Raw genomic sequence first — 22,755 nt, 5'->3', positions numbered from 1 at the left:
CCTACTAGAGGGTCCAAACAGAGACTGGATGGTCCTTGCTGGAGATGCTGGCAAAGATATTCAGGCGCTTAATTCACAGTTTGGATTAGTCACCCTCAAGGACCCCAGAGGCCTGGAGATGAAGGCAAATTATTCATTCTCTAATTTCCAGCAGAGTGGGGTTGTGTAGTATAATGGGTAAAGTGGAAACACTGAATGAATTCTAGGTTGTCAACATTATAGAAACAACCATGTCAGGACTGAAGGGCTAATTTATATTAAGGGAAGTTGATTAAAAATACCTTAAACTCAGCAACAGAAAAATGTGGACAGACTCTGATAAAAGCAGCAGCAGTGTGCAATGCAACACATTGGTTGAAAACATGGATTCTAGAGCCAGACCATGTGGGTTCAAATCTCAATTTACTAATCCCACATTTACTAATTGTGTGACCTCAGGCAAGTTACTTCATTAGCCCTCAGTTTCCTCATTTATAAACTACTGTGTTAAAAACACGTTCTCATTTTTAATTCTTGTGTAAAAAATATATGTGTGTGTGTATATATATGACAGTATATATATGTGTATGCATATTTGCTCTTTTTTATATATAGTAGAACAAAGCTTGGGACATAGTAAGTAATAGATATTTGTTATTATTATCCCAAAGAATGTCTACAAAATTTTAAATATTCAAATGCTACAAAAGGTAAGTTATTCTCTATTTTACTAATTGTCACAAATTGATACATTGTTGTGAAAAAAAGAGAAATCGGCACACAGCAAATAACACAAACATAAGAAAATATTAGACCAAGATAGATTTGAACTCTGACTTGTAAAAAGATCTTCAGTTTCTCTATTTTTACTTATTTTAAATAATCAACAATAAGTATTTCATTGAGCATCTATTATATTATTGTGTCTAGCACAGTGCTAAATAAGGAGAAATATAAGAAACTTATCACATGATCTTTGTCCTTACACAGTTTATAACCTAGCTATTTGTGATTATAAAGACATTTTAAAAATTCTAAGACCTAACATCTTTAAGTGAAAATCATCTTTGAAAGTAATCACTTTGGAAGGTTATACACTTATTTCAATACTCCTGACATTGTTCAAAACATTTTTCACATCTTTTCTTTTGGGAATGTCTTTGGAGTTATAACACAATAATTTAAGGAAAGCACACACATCGCTTTGGAGTGTTGCTCCACCTTCCTCAAGCATCTAGCTTAGTCACTTGACTTATTCACTAGACTTGGTTCTCAGTGACTTCTGGTTATTTTAAAATGTCAAATTCCCCCTAGACAAGTCTGGCTATTCTCAATGATCTTCAGCAGAATGCACGGCAGCATTCCTGGACAGTAAGTCCTTAGGGGATGAGGGGTATCTCCTTGCGTCTCCGGCAGCATCCAGCATCCGTCGAGGTGCTTAACCACAGCACGAGCTCAATATGCAGGCGTGGGTCAAACTAAAGGGCCTGCAGCACATCACCTTCTCAGCAGCTGGAGACAGCAGGGCAGGCTGAGGATGACGGTGAGCAAGGGTTCCAGGTGGGGCGGAGGACAACTTCTTTTTGATCTATTATTTCAGTGTTTTCTTCCACTACTCAGACATCTGGCTTTGATAGCGAAGGACAGAATGGTCTGCCTGAAGCTGGCAGCAGATTTTCCCAATACTCTCTTCTAGCCCTGTGGTTTAAAATATATGTGATTAATTAATTCAAAGAGTCATACCTATTTTATAAGTCCAATAGGTCACACATGTGCATGTGTGTGTACACATACACACACACTCAAGATCTGGTGAACAGTCAGGCTAAAGTGAACTTTTGTTTCAACACAGAGACATAAAAACATACCCATATCCATTCATGCCAGGGGATTTTCTGACGTTTTTATCCTCATTAACAATCCTTAGGTTTCATACCACCTTTCAGAAACAATGTTTCAATTTTACATGATTTTATGAATTATATTCATTCTGAAATTTCTAAGAGTCCTTCTAACTACTCAATATTTCAATATAGTGAGAGGTATATGAAAACAGTTTTTAATATAATGAGTCAAAGTTCAAAAAGTAAGAAAGTGATACAAATTACTTTGTTAGTATTTATTTCTTGTTAGACAAAGAAAGAAGAGTACAAAAGTTTCTGGTCAGATCTTTGTGTTAAATATATATTTTTCACATTATTTACAAAACACTAAATCAATATTTTTGGATAATGAAATGTCAGAAATCTGGGGTTTATACAGGTTTTTTGTGTAATCATAAATTTCTGCGAATATCAGTAGGTTTGGGAATTCAGGGTACAAGGAGTGTCTTGCTTTAGTCTATAGAATAATGTTTTAATTCTAACGGCTAATGAATTTTCAGGATTCCTAGCAGATTATAATTAAATAAGCTATTTTTCATTTATTTACACTATTTTAATCATCACCAAAGTATGCTTTCCCCACCTTTTAATTATATTTATATTTAGTGCTTTTTTTCCCCCTAAATGTGATACCTATAAAAACGATCTTCTCTGATAAATATCCATATCTCCCAGAAGAAAGGTTTGGCTAAATGGTTCCTTGCCTACTTTTACAACCTAAATAGATTTACGTTAGGGAAGTTGTTCCAGTTCATATATGAAGCCTACTTCAAATCCCACTGAAATGAATAAAGAAGTGCAAAATGGATTAAATACATAACAGCACTGAACAGAGAGGAGAATATAGCACAGATTGTGACTGGTTTTTAGGAGGTGGAAAGGGGGTGGCATTGCATTGACAGATTTTAAAAAATATACACATATGTGTGTGTGTATATATACATATACATACACACACACACACAGAGAGAGAGAGAGAGAGAGAAAGGGAAGACAGAAAAAGTATATCAGACATGCAATAATCCAAAACAAAACAGTAATTCAGGGGGCCCCAAGAAAAATGTCTTAAATAATAAAGTGAGTGACTATAACAAATAGTATAATTTAGAAATTGGAAGACCTCAGAGAAAGCAAAGGCCTGTTGTTTTTTTCAGCAATGAAAAAGGAAGTTAATTAGAAACCCCTAAAAAACCAAATGTTGTATAAAGAAAGTCAGTCCAAGTCTGAAGCAATTGAAATATTGCATGGATTTGGACAGCAGATAAAATGTAAGAGAAGAGAATCCATTTGAACTTGATGCTTGGAATATTCTCCTACAGTGGCTCAAATATTACAAAATAGGATTATTTGTCTTTCTCCATGGTCCCATGCATACCACTTTGTTCTACAGTGAATATTTAGAAAATCATTCATTTAATAGGCTATTAGTTTGGAAGTTCTATTGGAAGCACTGAGATATGATAGAAATCAGATATCAAAGGGAGTTGCAAGACAGACACTTTGCAGAAATTTCAAATTAGGTGGCCAAGAACCAGTCAGATGACTCACCTGACTCTACACTAGAATGTTTAGATCACAAGAGAACAATGGGCCAGCTACTTTGTTTGTGAGCAAAGATGGTGCTGTTGAATTGGGGTCAGCCCACACTCTCGGGGACTGTCTATAGACAGGAAGGGTGAAAGCCGTTTTGAGTCTAATGAGAGCAAGAGAGCCAACTTGAAGTATCTAAAATCTGGCCCAAGAGAGTCACCCAGAAGGAAAATGGGACCCCAAAATAGGTTGTATCTGGTGTGACTTACTGAAAAAGCCAGGGTCTGAGGGGGAAGTAGTAGTCAGAGAAAAATGCCTGTGGCATGAGCAGTACAGACACAAGTTTCCAGGGAGTAGCTCTGATGAACCATGGAAGTGCTCATGAAGACCTGCCAGGCTCAGGGAATGCAGTCTTCCTATCAGGGTGCCAGTCAAGCAATAGTAGTCTTACTCCCTTTTCCATCCTCTCTCTTCTTACTTAGAATCTGTAGAGGGCAGATACCCTGGTAGCAAGATGAGAAGGGAGGGTTGGAGGCACAAGGCAAAGAGAAAGGAGCACATTGGCCTTTCCTGGTTTCCTCCCTGTTGAAGGCGTCTGCTGGACAAAGGGAGAAGTTTTAAGTTCTGAGCTTTGGTTTTACATGAAACCAAACACTTTTAATTATTGAATTGAGACTGTGTCTATTAAATAAAGTGATTATGGGACTTTCCATTGCCTACGAGTACCCAGAGAAGTCCTGGGGAATATCAGTATTTTCAAATAGGGACAAAGGAAGGAATTTACCCATTTAGCAGGTTTAAAAAGATAGACAAAACTGAAGTTGAGTTCTGATTCTATTTCATGAGTCCTGCTTATTTAATATGACAATTATAATAATATTGTAAATGTTATTCACTGGCTTTATATTTTTAGGCTCAATCTACATATAAAGCTTGGACGACTTCATTATAATGACAGAACAGAACATGATGGTTATAAACCTTGATGCTGTAAAAGTAATGGTATAACTTAAAGAAGCCAAGAGGTAGATGAGAGAGGGAAGGTGGAGAGGAGCAGAAGGGAATCAATTATTATTTTACAGACAGTGGAGTCAAGAGATCCTGCCTTATATTGATATATTAATGAATTAAGAAGTAGGTGGTTAAATATATAATTTCAACTTAAAAAGATAATCAATAGAAGAGATAAGAATATAATGAATCAAAATTGAGAAAAAGAGAATTGGGGGGAGGAAAGGAGAAGATTATGTGATTTAAATTCCTCAGCTTTCATAAAAGTTATCAGTAATTACTGCTTAAAACTGCTGAAACAAAAAATAGTCACAAGACTTCAAAACACAAATAACAAATAGGTTTCCTCTGTGCTATGGTCCGAATGTTTGTGTCTTTCCAAAGTTTATATGTTGGGACCTTTGGGAGGTGATTAGTTGAGGAGGGTGGAGCCCTCATGAATGAGATTAGTGCCTTTATAAAAGAGGCTCCAGGGAGCTGCCTTGCCCCTTCTACCAGGTGAGGACACAGCAAGATAGCACTGTCTATGAAATGAAGGCCCTCACCAAACGCCAAAGCTGCCGGTGCCTTGAACTTGGACTTCCCAGCCTCCAGAACTGTAAGAAATAAATTTCTGTTGCTTATAAGTCACTCAGGTTATAATATTTTGTTACAGCAGCCCAAATGGACTAAAAATACCTCTGGGAATGAGAGTGGTGTCAGGAGGGGGCAACTTTTGTTTTTCATTTTATAAATTTCTACACTTTTTGAATTTTTATTAGTTACCATGTGCATGCATAGAGTTTACAACAATAAAATGAGATTAAAGAAAAATAATGAGAATATTAATTTAAAAATTCCTACCTTGCTCTAATCCAGGGTTTGGTGTGCATATTGAGACTACTTCCCCAACTACCATGTTTTTCAGATGCCAAAGGCAAAAATCCCCTTTCCGGGGCCAGCTCCTCTGCAATTGCCCTGATGTGGTAGGGCTCGAATCCACAGCACCCGCCAATGTACCTGACCCCCAGGTTGTAAGCCTCCCTGGCATACTTGTGAATATCCCATCTGGTTGCAACTCTGGGCTCCAGTCCTGTAATAAAATAATTATGGCATTTCCATTACTGTTCCCATTTTCAAATGGTACATACTCTGATGGACATTTTTTTTTCCCAATTAAAAAACTGTAAACTTTAGATTATGCTTTCTTCGGATAGCTCATTTTTGGCTAACATTGAATGTCTTTATCTTATGCAATCTTGTATTATAGAACTTGACAATAGTTTATTGTAGCTGTTTGAATTTTGTCACAACGGCAAATACAAGGACCTCCCATATGCACCGGAGCTTACCAAAGGGATATTCCGGGAGATCCACAAACCCGCCTTTGCCACAGTCAGGCGTGTGGAACCCCAGGGACTGCACCATAAGGTGCGCTTTCAGCCCTGCGGCCCCCAGGCCCTCCTTCATGAGCTCCACCGTCTTCAAGCTGGTCCCGGGCCCGAATCGGCAGTTCACACCAACGATGGAAGCCCCTACACAAAGAAATAAAGGGCTTTTACATTTTCTTACTCATTTATTTGTTTATTCTATTTTAATAGTTTTTGATAGGTGCCTTAGAAATTAGTTATCTCCTTCCACCTCCCAAGATTTACAGATAAGGAAACCGATGCCAGTTCATCCTTTTATTTCCAAACTAGTCTCACAATATCAGGCAAACTGTTACATTTCATAAACAACAACTGCACTGTTCCCACAGCCCGGGTCCAGATTACCTGCCTTCACCAGCCTCGCAGCGCATTCTCCAGGCCTTACACCGCGCATGTCTCCCGCGGGGCCTATGCACATGGTGGCTGCCACGGGTTTACCCGATTCCTTTAAGACTTCCACAGCCCACACAGCTTCTTCGACATACTCAAAATACTAAAAGAAATGTCACTTTTTCTACTGGTCCAAATATAAGGCAGATTTTGAACAGTAGAAAGCGAATTGTTGCAAAACAGTTGTAAAAATTACCAAATATATAATAGGTGATAAAACTTGCTAAGAAATGTGTCTCTATCACATTGACTAAAGAACATTTTTCTGAGTAAATATTCTCTTTCCTTTAACAATAATATGTAGGTTTTCATTCAGGGGTCACTGATTCAGTGAGATGATGATTGTTATTAAAAAAAAGGTTTTAAAAGTAATTGAGTAATTAAAATCATAATTTTGAAGGGAACAGAAGTCTTACTAATAAATTTTGGACTGATCGTTTATGGAACTAGGATAATCTCTGAAAAATAATATAGTTTGCCATGCTTTATACTTCAAAGTGCTTTTATGTTCACTTCTACCTAGATAATCATAAGTGCTCCATCAAGTAGGAAGGGAAATATGATGATTCTCCCAGATGAGAAAACTGAGACACAGAGTGGGAGAGATAGCGACTCAGTTTCTTTGTCAGTGGTGGGTGGACAGGATGCCTTGGCTGGTAAACTCACATCATTTTCAAGGTGGCAAAGTGTCACAATTGATAAGCTGACCTTAAAGGCAACTGGGGAAAACCCAGCAGAAATCTCTTTACTTCTTCCCTCTTGAGTTAGAAACCAAGTCTGCAAAAGCAGGGTGTGAAGACTGACAGAGAGAATCAAAAGACAGGTTCTTGAACAAAGTTGTGTTCCCATCCATCTAGAAAACACAGAGGGCAGAGTCCATGCCAGTCTCTGCAGGTAACGGTTCCCAGGTGGGCTGGCCGGCCTTGGGCAAAACAGAGCCTTAGGGAGGCTGATGAGGCAAGGTTTTCATTAGAGATCAGTAGTGTGACTGGGGCAAATAACCGTTTGGAGGCTATTTTCTTTCTTTTTCTTTCTTTCTTTCTTTCTTTTTTTTCTTTTTTGAGACAGAGTCTCACTCTGTTGCCCGGGCTAGAGTGCCATGGCGTCAGCCTAGCTCACAGCAACCTCAAACTCCTGAGCTCAAGCGATCCTTCTGCCTCAGCCTCCTGAGTAGCTGGGACTACAGGCATGTGCCACCATGCCTGGCTAATTTTTCTATATCTATATTTTTAGCTGTCCATATAATTTCTTTCTAGTTTTAGTAGAGACAGGGTCTTGCTCTTGCTCAGGCTGATCTCAAACTCCTGACCTCAAGCCATCCTCCCGGCTCGGCCTCCCAGAGTGATAGGATTACAGGTGTGAGCCACCGTGCCCGGCAGAGGCTATTTTCTTATTCAAGGGGAACACTTGGGTTTAGGGCTTGATCCTAGGAAATGGCAGTTGTGTTGGGAAATGGGGAATGAGGGCTTTCTTTCTGGAGGTGGAGGGAAGAGAATGTTCTGGGCCTTCATGTTCAATCAGTGACCAATTCTTACCGATTCTGGCTTCAAAATGTCACTCAGGTTATAGCTTGAGCAAAAGCAGAGAGGCAGGAGTGAGCACGGCATGGATGGAGGAGGATGAGGCAAATACTCGGTGCAGAGAACTACTGGTGGGGCCTGCATGAGCCTGAGTAGCTCCCCACCCTCTGTGCTTTGCTCCCACACAGCCCCAGCCACACCCAGAGCCTTCCGGCCTGGCCTCTCCCTCGGGAGACGGTGCTCCCTGAGCCACTGTCCCCTTCCTCTCGCCGCAGGTTGTAGGGTGCCCTGCGTCAGCTGCTGCAATCACCCAGAACCAAAGGCGACTGTCAGGCCACTCCTGGGTCTGTCCTCTGGCTCCACAGAGAAACTAGCACCCAAGTGAGGAAATGCTGGCCTTGACTACTGTTCATTTAAATAAACCTTTGACCACACACACAGAAGAAATGAGGGCATGAGCCAGTCCAATACCCTCATGAAATGTGAAGACTATGTAGTTATTCTTGTCAAAACAGGTTTAATCTTTGTCCTCTAATATTAGGCTTACCTCTGCAATCAAGAAGTCCACATTTTTCCTGGTAAAAACCTCTAGCTGTTGTCGAAAAAGTTTTTTAATTCTAGCTTCATCCTTGTGGTATTTGTACATTGACGTCTGGCAGATCCCCCCTGCCACCAAAGCATCACCTTTGCCAGCCACTTCCTTGGCAAGGTCACAGGCAGCAGCATTTACATCTTCCCACTGGGGTTAGAGGGCAAGAGTTCAGATGGTGAACCTGGCATTTTAAAGGTAAAATGTACCAGATAACAAGGGGGGCAATGAGCAAGGAAGGTGAGTATAAGTTGCTTATATAAACTGCAATATGAGAAGACCAGCAGAGTAGGGGTCGATCTCAGTTACCATGACCTTCTATTTCCATTATTGTACTCACTACGCAGGATTTTAATACCTTTATTTGTTTGCCTTCCACACTTGACTTTGAGCCTCTTCAAAATAGGGTCTATGCCTTTGTATCATCTTTGTACCTAGCATAGAGAATGGACTATAACAGACACTCAGTAAATGTTGATTGGTTGAATGAGTAAATGGGCATTAACACTTCAAGTATTAATATTTTACATTTGCAGAATATTTCACAGTTCTTCCACATCTTTCATCTTACCTATTCTTTGCAACAGGTCTATGAACTTAAGCATTGCTGTTGCTTCCGTTTTGCAGGGAGAAAACCAGTGCTCAGTGGCGTTAGGTGTCTTGCACAGTCACACAGCCAACAGGTGGCAGTTGGACGTCAAATCCAATTTTTCTTATTTCTAAGCTAATGTTGTAGTTTTTCTTGGGACCTCCTTGTCTCCAAATGGACAAGGCAGAAGAGAAGAATGTGAATTGACGAGACAAAAAGAACATCTACAAAGTGTTCTTTCTCTCCAAAAAAATAGCACAGAAGGATGGCCATGCCTTTCCAGGGATTTATTCTCTCCCTAAAGGGGCAGGAAAAGCTCATTTATTTAGTATATATGGTTATATAATAGTGAATTAATAGAAATTTATGTGGATTTTGTAACAAAGTGCAGCAACACATCAAGTCAATTCCATAGCTTCCCATGAAGAGCTTATTTTTGTTACGGGTGATTCCTCCTCTCCCACCATCACAGTTACCTGGCTTTCCATATTGTCCTCACTGGCAGAAAAGGTGAAAGTCTGCATGACATTTGATCCGGCTCTCAAGAATTCCATGTGAAGCTGACGAACTACAAAGTAGTTTTTTTTTAATTGAAATAAAAAATTAGAGAAGCTGTCATTTGCAGCAGCAGCTCACTCACTCCCATCTCTTTCAATCACACCCAGATTCAAACCTAGTACTGATAAAAAGTTACAGATTAAAATCTGTAGAATTCAAGGGCAGGGCACACTGTTAGAGGAGGCTCATTTTGTCTTGCTGACCTCAGGGCCTCAATGGCTGGTGCAGTCACATGCAGAGATTACAGCCTTTTTGGCCAACTGTCCCTTGGTCTCTTGGTTTAGAGAGCTTTATTCACAGGGCAGGGTAGTGAAGGATGTAGCTGGTCCACTGCAGTCAGTGTGGGCAGCCCACAAAGTAAAAGGAGGAAATTCTCACAGAGAGCAGAATGTACATGGGTGGCACCCACATCAAACCAATTCAGCAGCAAGCGTTGGGGGACATCAGAAAGCAGTCTGAAAGCTGTCCTGGGCCTATCAGAAAGCCATGCCTTTCTCTCTCTTCACCACCTTTGCCCCCAGTCCTGTAGCTCATCTTTGCTATTTCAATACTTTCTTCCTGGTTTAGCAGAAAGATCATTTAAAACTAAGAACAAGTCTTCTTCGGTCAGATGAAAACTTCCTCTCAAGCACCAGAGGGACAAAGCTTTGTCCTGTCCTACCACAGAACTCGGGTGTCTAATGAAATAATAATAGTGGCCACTGGGTATGATATGCCGGGCATTTCATATGGGTTCCCTCACGAGTTCTCACAGCTAGTCCCTGTCATGCCCCCATGCAACAGAGGAAGAAATAGATTCTTGGAGAGGTCAAGTGACTTGTCCAAGGTCACACAGCTGGTCAGTGGAAGAACCAAGACAGGACCCTGGGTTTGTCTGATGGACTTTGCATATATTAATAAAATCAGAGGGAATCAAAAGTTCCATTCCTAGCTTGTGCTCTGTTTCACCCATTCAGTCTTTGGCTTTATCCTCCCACTTTAATTAAGAGAGCAAATACATAAAGAAGAGTCAGAATAGAATTAAAGTTCCAATTTGATGTCACAAACCAATTCCATCACATTTTCTACCTCTAACTCTTTTTTTTCCCGAGCCAGGAAGATGATGTAAAATTGTGTTTATTTCTTTGCCCTCACATCCCCAGAACCGGGCTGTCTGGACTCTGTTAAGCTGGTGCCTCCCATTACTCATCCTTACTACACACACGGTTATACCACGGTGTGCACATTGTCAGCAGGATGAATCTGAAGCTATAACAGTTTTCCTATTTTGAGGAAACTGAACATCTACCAGGTAAATCTTCATGGGACAAATATTAAGGTATATCTTTTAGCACTGCCTATACATGAAGATGCAAGTGTGTGTGTGTGTGTGTGTGTGTGTGAGAGAGAGAGAGAGAGACACACACACACACAGGAGTCATTTTCTTCCATATGCTTCAGCCCACATACTGCCATTGTCTCCACATCTTGGCAATTTTAGCAAGCGAAACAGAGACACTTGGAGGCACTTGTTATAATTTCTTGATCTTCTCTCAATCATATTTTAGCAAAATGTCACTCAGATAAACATTCCCAGGTGACGTGGGCACCGACCTGCATTTGGATGTTCCACAACTGCCTCCGGAGTCCAGAGCCCAGCTTTCACGTAGCCTCTCTTCTCCAGAGTAATAAGAAAGCTGCCATCTCCAATTACAACCTCCCCACTATCCAGACGTTCCAAAATACCCTGAAGAAGAGAAAAAAAAAATCACCCAAGCTCCCCTCCACTTGTTTTTTCTAAAAGCAATTTCTAAATTTATGTAAGGTGGTATTATGTTCTTAGGGCTCTAGTTCTGTTAACATGATGTCTAGTAGTATTGCAGAAAGATTGAGCATACTGCATTTCTTGGCTAATCTAAGTACCTATCTTGTGCAATCAAAGGACTGTGACTATTTTTTCTCAATTTTTAATGAGTCAAATTATAGTGAAAGTGCTGATTCCATCATAGTTATTTTGGTTTTTCAACATGTTTGTGGTAACACTGCCACTTGCCTAACTAATGTGCATTCTCTCTCCTCCTCTTTGCTAATGTATTCTGTGTGGGGAGACAATGTCCCCATATTTCAAAAAATTCCCAGGCTCCCTTGCAGCCAGGAGCAGCCCTGTGACAGCGCTGGCCAGTGAGACTCAGGGGGAATCAGCGGAGAGTTTCTGGAAAAGTTTTGCTCTCCCGATATAGATATCCACTCCCTTCTCTCTCGTCTCTTTTTCTCCTTCCTGGCTGGAATGTCAATATAATGCCTGGGGGCTCAGCAGTCATCTTGCAGCCACACCATTGAAAGCTGCAAGCCAAGGCTGGCAGAATCGACTGATAATAGGTTTCTTAATGACATCCTTGCCTGGCTACAGCAGCCATGGGCTGCTCACCTCTAGACCTACTGTTAGGTGAGAAAAGTAAACCTCTTCTTTGTGTCAGTCACTGAACATAATCCTAACAGACACAATGTTTCATAATCATGCCCTATATCGGTCCAATGTACATGTTCCTGTACATGTTATCATTTAGTACTCCCAACAACTCTGTGAGTGAGGCAGGACAGATGGTTTTCATTCCCATGTATAAATGAGGAAACTGAGGCTCAGGAAGGTTGTGACTTGCCCAAGATCACAGAGTTAAGTAAGTACAAAAGCAGACTGCAGAGCTTCTAAATTCCTAATCTAGTCTCTTTCTGTTTTACTACCTTTCTATTTAGCTCACCCCTAACTTAGGGGGTTGTATCCAGAGCAGTTAGCCATGGATTGCAGTTTCCTTTGTCTAAAACACGCCTCCCCCAGATGCCTACATGGCTCATCCCCACATCTTCTTCAGGTCTTTGGCCAAGTATCATCTTTTCAGAGGTGCCTTCTTGATCACTGTAACCCTTGCCACCCCCTGGCCCCCACTCCACATAGCAATCCTGATCTTTTTTGTATAGATTGCATTAGTTGAAGATACAACCTTTTCTTGAAAATACGCCAATTCATTTCAGACCTGCCCATAGCAGGACACAAAGCAACATATGGATTGGGGAGAGAAGCCGCAGGTGCCGGTTCTAACCAGCCATATCAGTTCTGTGAAATCACTAGGAAACCCATCAGTTCCTGAATCCAAGGGAGACATCAAGCAGGGTATAGAGGCAGCTTATTGAGATACATGTTGGGTTTAGGGTGAAGCTAAGCTGCTGTAACAAAAGAGGGCTTCCCAAACAGTGGCTTAAATAGAAGTGGTGTATTTTTTTTTTCACATAACAGTCCCAAAGTGCACAGCCCTTTGTTTACAGCACTTTGCCAACCTCCACAGCACATGGACAGCTACAGACCAAATCTGGCGCACAACCTGTGTTTGTAAAGACAGTCCTACTGGGACCCTGCCCATTGGTTTGCATAATGTCTGTGGCCACTTTTGCACTACAACAGCAGAGCTGAGTAGTTACATCCAAGACCGTATGGCCTGCAAGGCTGAAAATATTTACTATCTGGCCCTTTACAGAAAGTGTTTGCCAACCCCTGCCCTAGGGTACTGTCCTCTTCAGCATGGTTGGAACTGGGTCAGAGTCATGTTCATATTCTGTCTCAAATGACTCAGAAACACAGTATGGTAAAGCTCATTCTAAAGTTTTTAGCTGGGACCTAGAAGTGACTCATATCACTCACACTCATGCTCCCTCTGTGAGAATTTAGCCACATGGCTATGCCTCACTCCAAGGGAAGCCAGAAAATGTCGTCAGCAAATGCCTGTGTGTCCAGCTACAACTCCGTTATCATGGAAGGAGGGAGATAGATTTTGGAAAGAAACTGGCTCTTTTGGAAAGAAACTGGCTCGCTCTGTTCTAGTGTCTGGCACCTGCTATTTCTCCTCTAATCAATCATCACCCAAAGTGACTGGTCCAAGGTGTCAGGAGCAAGCTTCCTAGGACACTGAGCAACAAAAAGATTCTGACAACATTTTGGCCACATTACTAGATATATTACTTTCTTCAGTCTTTTTCTAGGAGGCTGGAAGACCATAAAGGCAATAAAGAATAAGAGTGAAACTAATTTGATCTTGCTTACAAGAGTCTTTGTTCTTACCTGAGTTATTCCTGGGTCTAATAAAAGCAACCGGGAATTAAAGCAGACAAGTGAGGATCTTCCCACAGAGCCCCTTTTGTTCTACCTCCCAGGACAGCCCTGTTAACAGTACTAAACCAAACGAGACACAAAATATGGCTTGAACAATTTCTCAATCTGCATCGAGTGACTGACTAGGGAGAGGGTTCATTCTGGCTTTATCCCCTCTGTCCAGTTCAGCTGCAGGAAATACAAACCACTCCAGCTATTTTGAGCAGAAAGAGTTTAATATAGAGAAATGAGTGCAAAAAATTTTGCACTGGGCCCCCAGGAATGACTCCTAGAAAACAACTATTGAGCTGACCTGCCTGGGGCTACCTCCTCTGCTACAGTGAAAAGAAGCCAGTATTGAACTGCTGGCTTCAGGAATATATTATGCAGCTGCCATATAGAGAGAAAGAGGCTGCTATAGTTCCCGACACTAGAATGCTGCACTATCACCATGCTGCTATACTTCTACCTTCCCAGACTCATACAGGTATATCTGATTGGGGATCCTAATTCTTATCAGAATCCTAGCTGCAAATGAATCTGGAAATGTGTTTAGCTTCCTTTCTTATGCAGAACAAGAAAGTACATTACACAGGGTACACTTGGGCATAAGTACCAGGTCACCATATCTACACCATCTCCGTTTTGCTGTGTATGCAGAGGACAGGCAAATGGAACACAGCTGTGTGAGCTGTGTTAATCATAAACACTGTTTTGGCAGAGAGAACCCCTGATTCTGGTTATTTTTCCATTTTTATGTCTAAAGCTGAATTTCAGCTGAATATGGCAGAAATGTTAATATTTACTATGATTCTCACCTATCTCTATACTTCCTCCATAAAATGCGATTCATTCTTTTCATTTTTTACATTTGAAACATAAAAAAACCTTAAACTTTTATTGAGACCTTCCTACATGCCAGGGATAGTTCTAGGCAAGTGGAATAAACATTGGAATAAGACAAGGTCTCTGCCTTCAACAAGCTCAAAGTCTGGCTACTTTGGGGAAGACCAATAGGTCAACAAATACTCACAGCATAATGTGATAATTGCTGCTGACAAATATAGAAGAGAGAATCAGAGGAATAATCATTCTGTACGAAATCTCTTCTTGAAAATCTGATACAGTTTAATACATTAACCATATTAAGAATCAAATTTAATATTACACATCAAACAATTCTAGAGGAGAAAAACATTGGCACAGAATTTGGGTGTTATAGGTTAGCCTCTTATCTCCCACATCAAATATGTCACAGGGCTATGACAAGGGTACCTATTAAACACTTGTCATATGTCCCCCTATCCTCCCTGCACTGAATTCACTCCAGCTCTACTCTAAATCATCTGCCATTGCTGCTAGAGCAAAGCCTTGCCCAACCCACTCTCACTTGTGATTCCCCTCCTTTGCGACCTGCTTGCTATATAGATCCTCCATTCATGCATCCACCTGTCTGGCAGTGTCTGTTTACTTACCTGTCTCCTCAGTTTGATGGTAAGATGCTTGGGGCCAGATGACATATCTTATTGGTCTATATCCCTACCACCTCATATTGCACCTAATATGTAGACCCTTAGGAAACTTTGCTAGGAGTTAGCAGAGAGACAAGACTGTTTTAAAATTGTCAGATGCATCATATGCTAGAATTTTTGTCCTAAACAATGAGAAAAAAATGTCACTCTTCAGCAGAAAATTAGCCAGGGTTTTAAGGAAATTATAGTATATATTTTGCCTTTGTTTTCATGATATCAAGTAAAGGGAGGATATTTTCATTTGTTATCTAGATGTTTGTCCAACATTTAAAATTTGCCATTTTTCTATACAGCCATTAGCAAAATAACTAAATTATAAAAATTTGAATCCAGAGCATCTTTTAGCCTCTCCTTCACTGCTTTTCTTACCACCTCAATTAATTACCACACCAGTATGATCTAAAGGCAGCTCTGGAATGACAAAGACTGGAATGCATAAAATAAAGAGTGCTGTAAATTAATTTGCAGAACGTTAATATTTTCATTCCATGCTCCCTTCAGTTTGACAGTGAACCTGCCCTGGACCTGATGGTGAGCTCTGGGGTGCATTTATGCCCCCCTTTTGCAGATATTACTACCTAAGACCTCCAGATGTAAGATCTGTCCTCAGGGCAACTCCATTCATACAAGGAGGAGGAGATCAACTTTACCCTGTGGTGGGAAGTGACCATAAAACCCAATCTGCCTAAAATATCTCCGTCCCTTGGCTAGATTTGCCAATGTCAGGACTGCTCTCTTGGATTAAAGAACTACTTGGAGGTGTCGCCTGTGGCAATTAAATGAATTCTTAAAATGTACCTGTTAGTTGAGGTGAGAGGTGAGATTACATTCCTTCCCACTAAGAATTTATAGATACACATTAACATAGATTAGTGTGTGATAATCTCGTGGAGTCCCTGGATAAATTGAATAGGGACAGAACATTTTAAAAACTTAAAAAAAAAAATGAACAGTAAAAATGAACACAGTATTAAAGGAAATTGAGAGAAAAAAGTCAGCACAATGTTCTTTGCTTCTTTTTCTATTGAACTTATTTCCATTAATGTCCGCATTTTACTTTAATAATCTGAAAAGCATATCCCCAAACATGTTTTTAAAACCCATATTCCACTTCCTCTGTAACTATTACCATTATTGTGTCCTTCCTTACTGTGTGTATGTATAAATATTTTTTGTGCGGTTAGTGTCAGCCTTGTGTAACTTAACATTGCCAAAGCACTTTGCCTGTTCCCATGCTTCGTTTTTTTAATCGGCTGCCTGATAACTTATTAAGTGGATGAACCTTGATTTATTTAGAAAGTCCCCTATTGTAAGGCAGCTTGGTTGTTCCTAACTTTTTAGTACAAATAAATGGGCAGTGCACATTTCCAGGCATATATTCCCTCCCCGACTGCCGCCTTCTGAATTGCTCAGCTCAGGTGCATTACTTTGAAGGGTCCGGGGGATGTTCTTTGTCCAAGTTGAGGCCCTTCCTGATTTTATTTAGCCACCCTTTCCCGCCACCCCCAGCCATACACTCAACATAGAAATGGGGGCTTGGGGAATAAAGCCAAGACCCGGTGACCTTACCGTGAAAGGGGCCTGGAGCCGGGACCACCGGGTGAGAGGAAGTGGAGCCCCACCCCCACCCCCGCGAAGCCCACCCACCCTCCACCCCGCGCCTCGGCCCTGGGGTGTCTTTGCCGGCGACTGGTTTCCTGTCGGCCGGCGATTTGCAGGGCCAGGCTGCTGACTTTTCCAAAACGCGAGGGAAACTCGGAGGAGCTCTGGGGCCGTTTAACCCGAAGAGCTGCGGGTGCCGGTTGATTGAAGGAGGAAACTGTGAGCGCGACCTCTGAGTCCCCCGCTCCCCCCGACAGTGGATCGGTGACCCCGAGCTAGTCGCCTGACTCGCTGAGCCTCAGTTTCCTCACCTGCAAAATGGGAATAATTATGAAGCTGAGGAGATAATTTGCGTAAAGCACTCCGTACAGTGCCAGGCACCGCACACGGCTCCGGAAATGTCAACCAACTCGCGGTTGGGGAAACCGAGGCTGGGAGCCGTCCAGTCCAGGTGCTCTGTCAAGGCTCCAGGGCTCGGCTAGGGGCCGAGGCGGGAGTTGAACCAGAGTCGCTCGGAGCCCAGGGACCAGGGGCTCCGCAAGGAAGGAAGGGAAGTCACTCACCTTCTTGGCCCCCGGGGCTCGGGTCGATGCCATCGTGCGGGCAGAGGCTGTGCTGACGCCGGTCCCGGCGCGCGCACCGGTCCAGGAGCCCGCCCTTCGCCCGGGGGAGGGTCCGACCGCCGCCCCGCCGGCCCCGCCACCACGCCCCCCTGCCCTCGCGCCTCGGGCTGTCCGCGGGTCTCGGAGCAGGTGCCTGCGCCCTCGGCCTCACCTCGGCCTCGTCCTAGCCATGCTCCGCCCGGCTGCGCAGCGGCTGCGCGGCCTGGCGCTGCGGAGCTGCCCGCTGCGGGGCTCCCCCGGGCGCCCGCTCTCCGTCTGCGGCCGGGAAGGGTGAGTGGGGCCCGGGCCAGCGCGGGGGGACCGGCGGCTGCGGGGTGGGAGTGAGCGGCTCAGGCAGTCTCCGGGGTGAGGAGAAAGGGGCCTTGGAATTTCTTCTTGAATTATCTATTAGTTATAAAGTGAAACAGTATCAAAAGATTTTTCTAGTAAAGTCTCCCCTGTCCCCACCCCCTTGCCCAGTCAACAACTGTTAATAGTGTCTTCCATATCCAGACACGGTCTATGTGTAGGCAAACGCAGGTGGATATACGTTGTTCCTTGGCTTATGTAAACCTTGGTTTTTACAGTTATCAATATGTCTTGGAGATTGTTCTATATCTGAACGTATTGATTTGCCTTATTCTTTTTAAAGGCTGCATAGTTTTCCATCCTGTCAATATCCTGCATTATAAGCAATCTATTCATTAACATTTAAATTGTTTCCAGTTTATTACTGCAAATAATGTGCATGTGAAAATTATTATGTATATGTCTTTGGGCACATAGGGCAGTCTGTTTGCAGAATCAGTTTTTAAAAGGGAAATGGTTATGTGCATTTGAAAGATTGAAAGACAGCAACAGATTCTCCAAATGGGTGACAAATCTACATGCCCCCACCAGTGTGTCTATTTCCCACATCTTTTCTGGTTCCTAGAGTAGCAGGGTTTTTTTTTGTTTGTTTGTTTTTTTGATCTTTGCAAAATCTTATAGGTGAAAATGGCATTTCCTTTTGATTTCCTTATGTTTATAGATTATTCTGGGCTGTAAGGTAAGGCTTCTCTTTACTAGCGTTGCTCAACATTATTATGAGTTGACTCAACTTTTACTTTACAACCTACGACCTGAAATTCTGCGATCAGAGACCTGCTTTTGAGTTATATCCATCCATTATTTCATTCAACAAGTATTTACTCAGTGTCTGTGATGTGCTAGGCTTGTCCCTGGTGCTGGGAAAAGTAGCTGCCAAGTCACAGTTCCTGCTCCATCAGTTACGTAGAATGTGACCTTACACTTCAGAACTTCAGTTTCCTCATCTATAAAGTGGGGGTATGAATATTTGCTCTACCTAACTCACAGGATTGCTGTGACTATGAAATAAAAGAATGCATGTGAAAGTCCTTTGTAAACTGTAAAGCATCACAAAAATATTTGTAATAATAAAGATACTTTTTTATCCAGTGCAAAATGAAATAGAAATTTAACAAACAAATTGATCTGTTTAAAACTGATAAGACAAATAAAATTTCAGGACTATCCAAACGTATAAGTTTTGCTATATTCCTTTTGCAATGTGTAGTTGTATGTTGAACAAATCAAAATTCAAATTATTTTCTTTCTTTATGTTCTCTATGTATCCAATTCCAAACTATCAAAAGGATTTTTTATTTTAGAAAGCACTTGGACAAGCACACAGACAATTAAAAAATTTCCATTTCTAATATAGAAGATAGGTGACCTGGGTTTTTAGCACAGTTCCTATTTTACTTTATTTCAAATATATTTATGACTATCCCTGACTATATCCAAAAGGAATTTAAGATAGTTATCCTCATAATTAAAAACACTATACCTAGTCTGGAACCCATTATGGCATGCTGGGCAGAAGGAATATTATACATTTAATAATGCCTTATTTTATATTGTCAAATGGAATCTTCACAGCCCCATTTTGTAGATGAGGAAATTGTAAGATGCTTGTCTAAATTTCCCTAAAATAGCTATTCAATTGGACTGGGGACTCAAACCCAGGTTTCCTGATTTTTTTTTTTTTTTACCTGAACACTGTCCTAAAAGAAATCATCTTCTTTCTTTTGAGCACACCAAAAAACCTTTAAAATTATTATTGTTTGTTACCACTATAATGGTTTCAACTAAAGTACAAGATGTGCCCAGGCCATTTAAAATAGGATTTCTATGCAAAGTAGTTGAGTCAGATGTGCATTATTTTTTTCTTACACGGCACACAGAGAGATGATAAAAGTCATTTAAAAACCAGTTAAACAAAAATACTAGAACATATTGTGGCACCAGGAAGTACTCCAAGAATCATGTGGCCATGTCAAAAGGATGCAGGAGTCAACATAAATAACCTCCTGCTGGCCAAATCTGAGACAATTTGGCATTAAAATAAATGATGAATAGTAATGGGTTGTAACCCACCAAATACAATAAATGTCCATAAGTTCATATTAATATAAACAACAAACAAACAGAAGTGAAAGGAAAACCCTACAGTAGAATGCCAACTGATAAATACAATAGGAATGATGCAATTAGGAAATACACGATAGATACTAAAACCACTCGGGAAAAGTTTAATAAGGAATGGGATATTTACATGGCCTCAAGTAACACTCTACATTATTACTTATACAAAAGAGAGAATATTAACTTTATAGGATAAATCTGACAGACACTACCTTAAGCAAGTCATCAGACATAACACCAATATTGGGACAAACCAACATTAGATGCTTCCTAATCACATGCACTGGGAAGGACACAGCATCACCTCTATGATATTTTTGCCAAAACTGCATAACCTAAATCTCATCTGAGGAAACACTAGACAAACTCAGAGGAAAACAGGTCCGATACGGCTGCGAAACTCCTGTCCACAGACTGGTACCAGTCCGCGGACTGTTAGGGATGGGCCCCCTAGCTCTGCCTTTCTCCTTCCCACCGCCGTCCTTGGAAAAATTGTCTTCCATGAAATTTAGGAAGAGGGGGTGCGCACAGCAGGAGGGGAGCAGTGGCAAGCGAGGGAAGCTTCATCTGTATTTACAGCTGCTCCCCAACCCATGGCTCGCACCAACGCTGAGCTCAGTCTTTCACTAGCCCCGACTGTCTGTGGAAAAATTGTCTTCCATAAGACAGGATCCTGGTGCCAAAAATGTTGGGGTTATATTGCTGTAAAGGAACTGGCTAGTATTCTTAAAAATGTCAAGGTCATGAAACACAAAGGAAGTCTGAGGAACTGTTGTAGATTAAATGGGACTAAAGAGCAGGACTCTGGATTTGATCCTTGACTGGAAAAAGTAGCTATGAATACATTATTGGGATAATTGATTACACTTTAATATGGATTATAGATTAGATAATACTATTGTATTGATGTTAAATTTCCTGATTTTGATAACTATAATGTAGTTATATATGAGAATGTCTTTTTTTCTCAGGAAACAGCACAGGAATATTAATATTTAGAAGTAAATGGGTTCGATAGCTGCAATTTACTCTAAAAATTGTACACATATATAATATACATATTATACATATATGTACAGTCATGCACTGCATAACAAAGTTTTGACCAATGGCAGACCGCATATATAACAGTGGTCCCATAAGATTATAATGGAACTGAAAAATTCCTATTGCCTAGTTTTTTCTTTTCTTTTCTTTTTTTTTTTTTTTTTTTTGAGACAGAGTCTTGCTCCGTTGCCCAGGCTAGAGTGCCGTGGCATCAGCCTAGCTCACAGCAACCTCAAACTCCTGGGCTCAAGCAATCCTCCTGCCTCAGCCTCCCAAGTAGCTGGGACTATAGGCATGTGCCACCATGACCAGCTAATTTTTTCTATATATTTTTTAGTTGTCCAGATAATTTCTTTCTATTTTTTTAGTAGAGATGGGGTCTCGCTCTTGCTCAGGCTGGTCTTGAACTCCTGAGCTCAAACGATCCACCCACCTCGGCCTCCGAGAGTGCTAGGATTACAGGCATGAGCCACCGCACCCGGCCAGTGTGTGTTTGTGTTTTAAGCTAAGTGTTGTTATGAAAGAGTCACAGAGTTAAAAGAAATTCAAACGTTTATGAAGTAAAATGTTACAGTAACCTAAGGTTAATTTATTATTGAAGAAATTTTAAAAAATAAATTTATTGATATTATAGCCTAAGTATGCAGTGTTGTAAAGTCTACAGTACTGTACAATAATGACCTAGGCCTTCACATTGACTCACCACTCACTCATTGACTCCCCCAGAGCAACTTCAAGTCCTGCAAGCTCCACTCATAGTAAGTACCCTGTACAGGGGTACCATTTTTTCTACCACATTTTGACTATACCTTTTCTAGGTTTAGATATGTTTAGATACACAAATACTTACCATTGTATTACAGTTACCTATACTATTATGCACAGTAACTTGCTTTACAGGTTTATAGTCTAGGACCACATAGCCTGGATATGTATACATAGTCATGCATCACTTAACAACACGGATATGTTCTGAGAAATGCATCATTAGGAGATTTCATTGTTGTGCAAACATTTACTTACACAAACCTAGGTAGTATAGACTACTACACACCTAGGCTATATGGTATAGCCATTATAATCTTATGGGACCACCGTCACATATGTGGTCTGTTGTTGACTGAAATGCCATTATGTGGTGCATGACTGTATATAAACTATATATAAGTGTGTGTGTGTATTCTGAAATATTTGAGAGTAAGTTGCAGATATCATTTCCCTTCTAAGTATTCTAAGAGTTCATTGTACAATTCTTGCAACTCTTCTGAAAGTATATAAAAATAGAAAGTTACTCCCCAAATCAGTTAAACCAATAAAGAAAAATTTCAGTCTCTAATCTAGAAAAATGTTGAAGGCAGGTTAGAATTTAGAAATCAAGACTCTTTAGCAATGTTATATTCATCAGATAAATATATTAGCTCCTTCCAGATAAAGGTAATAAAACAAATGGTATAATGAGTATCATTATATCAATCCTAAGGAAATTTTCTATCTGGTCTTTTTTTTCAGTTTAAAACTCATCCTCGGCCGGGCGCAGTGGCTCACGCCTGTAATCCTAGCACTCTGGGAGGCCGAGGTGGGCGGATTGTTTGAGCTCAGGAGTTCGAGACCAGCCTGAGCAAGAGCGAGACCCCATCTCTACTAAAAATAGGAAGAAATTATATGGACAGCTAAAAATATATATAGAAAAAATTAGCCAGGCATGGTGGTGCATGCCTGTAGTCCCAGCTACTCAGGAGGCTGAGACAGGAGGATCCCTTGACCTCAGGAGTTTGAGGTTGCTGTGAGCTAGGCTGACGCCACGGCACTCACTCTAGCCTGGGCAACAGAGTGAGACTCTGTCTCAAAAAAAAAAAAAGATTTATAGGCACTAAACTCATGATTATGGCTTTTGTATGGAACAAAAT

General features: G+C 41.1%; 2 protein-coding genes across 3 annotated transcripts in view; one reads left to right on the top strand and one right to left on the bottom strand.

The window, feature by feature from the left end:
* Positions 1–743: 743 nt before the first annotated feature.
* Positions 744–17,379, bottom strand: BHMT2 (betaine--homocysteine S-methyltransferase 2). 2 transcript variants are annotated; one of them, XM_069492379.1, is made up of 8 exons: positions 17,276–17,379; positions 11,052–11,184; positions 9,377–9,468; positions 8,270–8,461; positions 6,158–6,305; positions 5,735–5,917; positions 5,247–5,475; positions 745–1,677 (listed from the first exon to the last, which is right to left on the bottom strand). In XM_069492379.1, the coding sequence occupies exons 1-8, from the start codon at positions 17,306–17,308 to the stop codon at positions 1,596–1,598; spliced, it is 1,092 nt and encodes a 363-aa protein (XP_069348480.1). In that variant the 5' UTR covers positions 17,309–17,379; the 3' UTR covers positions 745–1,595. The 2 variants fall into 2 exon arrangements, with proteins under 2 accessions (XP_069348481.1, XP_069348480.1); XM_069492380.1 differs by lacking the exon at positions 8,270–8,461 and having other exon boundaries at positions 744–1,677.
* Positions 17,380–17,439: 60 nt separating this feature from the next.
* The window catches only part of DMGDH (dimethylglycine dehydrogenase), a 59,694-nt gene continuing 54,378 nt past the window's right edge, over positions 17,440–22,755 (top strand). Inside the window, exon 1 of the mRNA XM_069492378.1 lies at positions 17,440–17,605. Coding sequence (XP_069348479.1) covers positions 17,505–17,605 — 101 coding nt within the window. The 5' untranslated portion in view covers positions 17,440–17,504. The remainder of the gene's footprint in view (positions 17,606–22,755) is intronic.

This window comes from Eulemur rufifrons, chromosome 17 (assembly GCF_041146395.1).
Source record: "Eulemur rufifrons isolate Redbay chromosome 17, OSU_ERuf_1, whole genome shotgun sequence".
Lineage (NCBI taxonomy): Eukaryota > Metazoa > Chordata > Mammalia > Primates > Lemuridae > Eulemur > Eulemur rufifrons.
The sequence above is the reverse complement of the archived record's forward strand: the minus strand, read 5'-3'. Positions and strand labels throughout refer to the sequence as shown.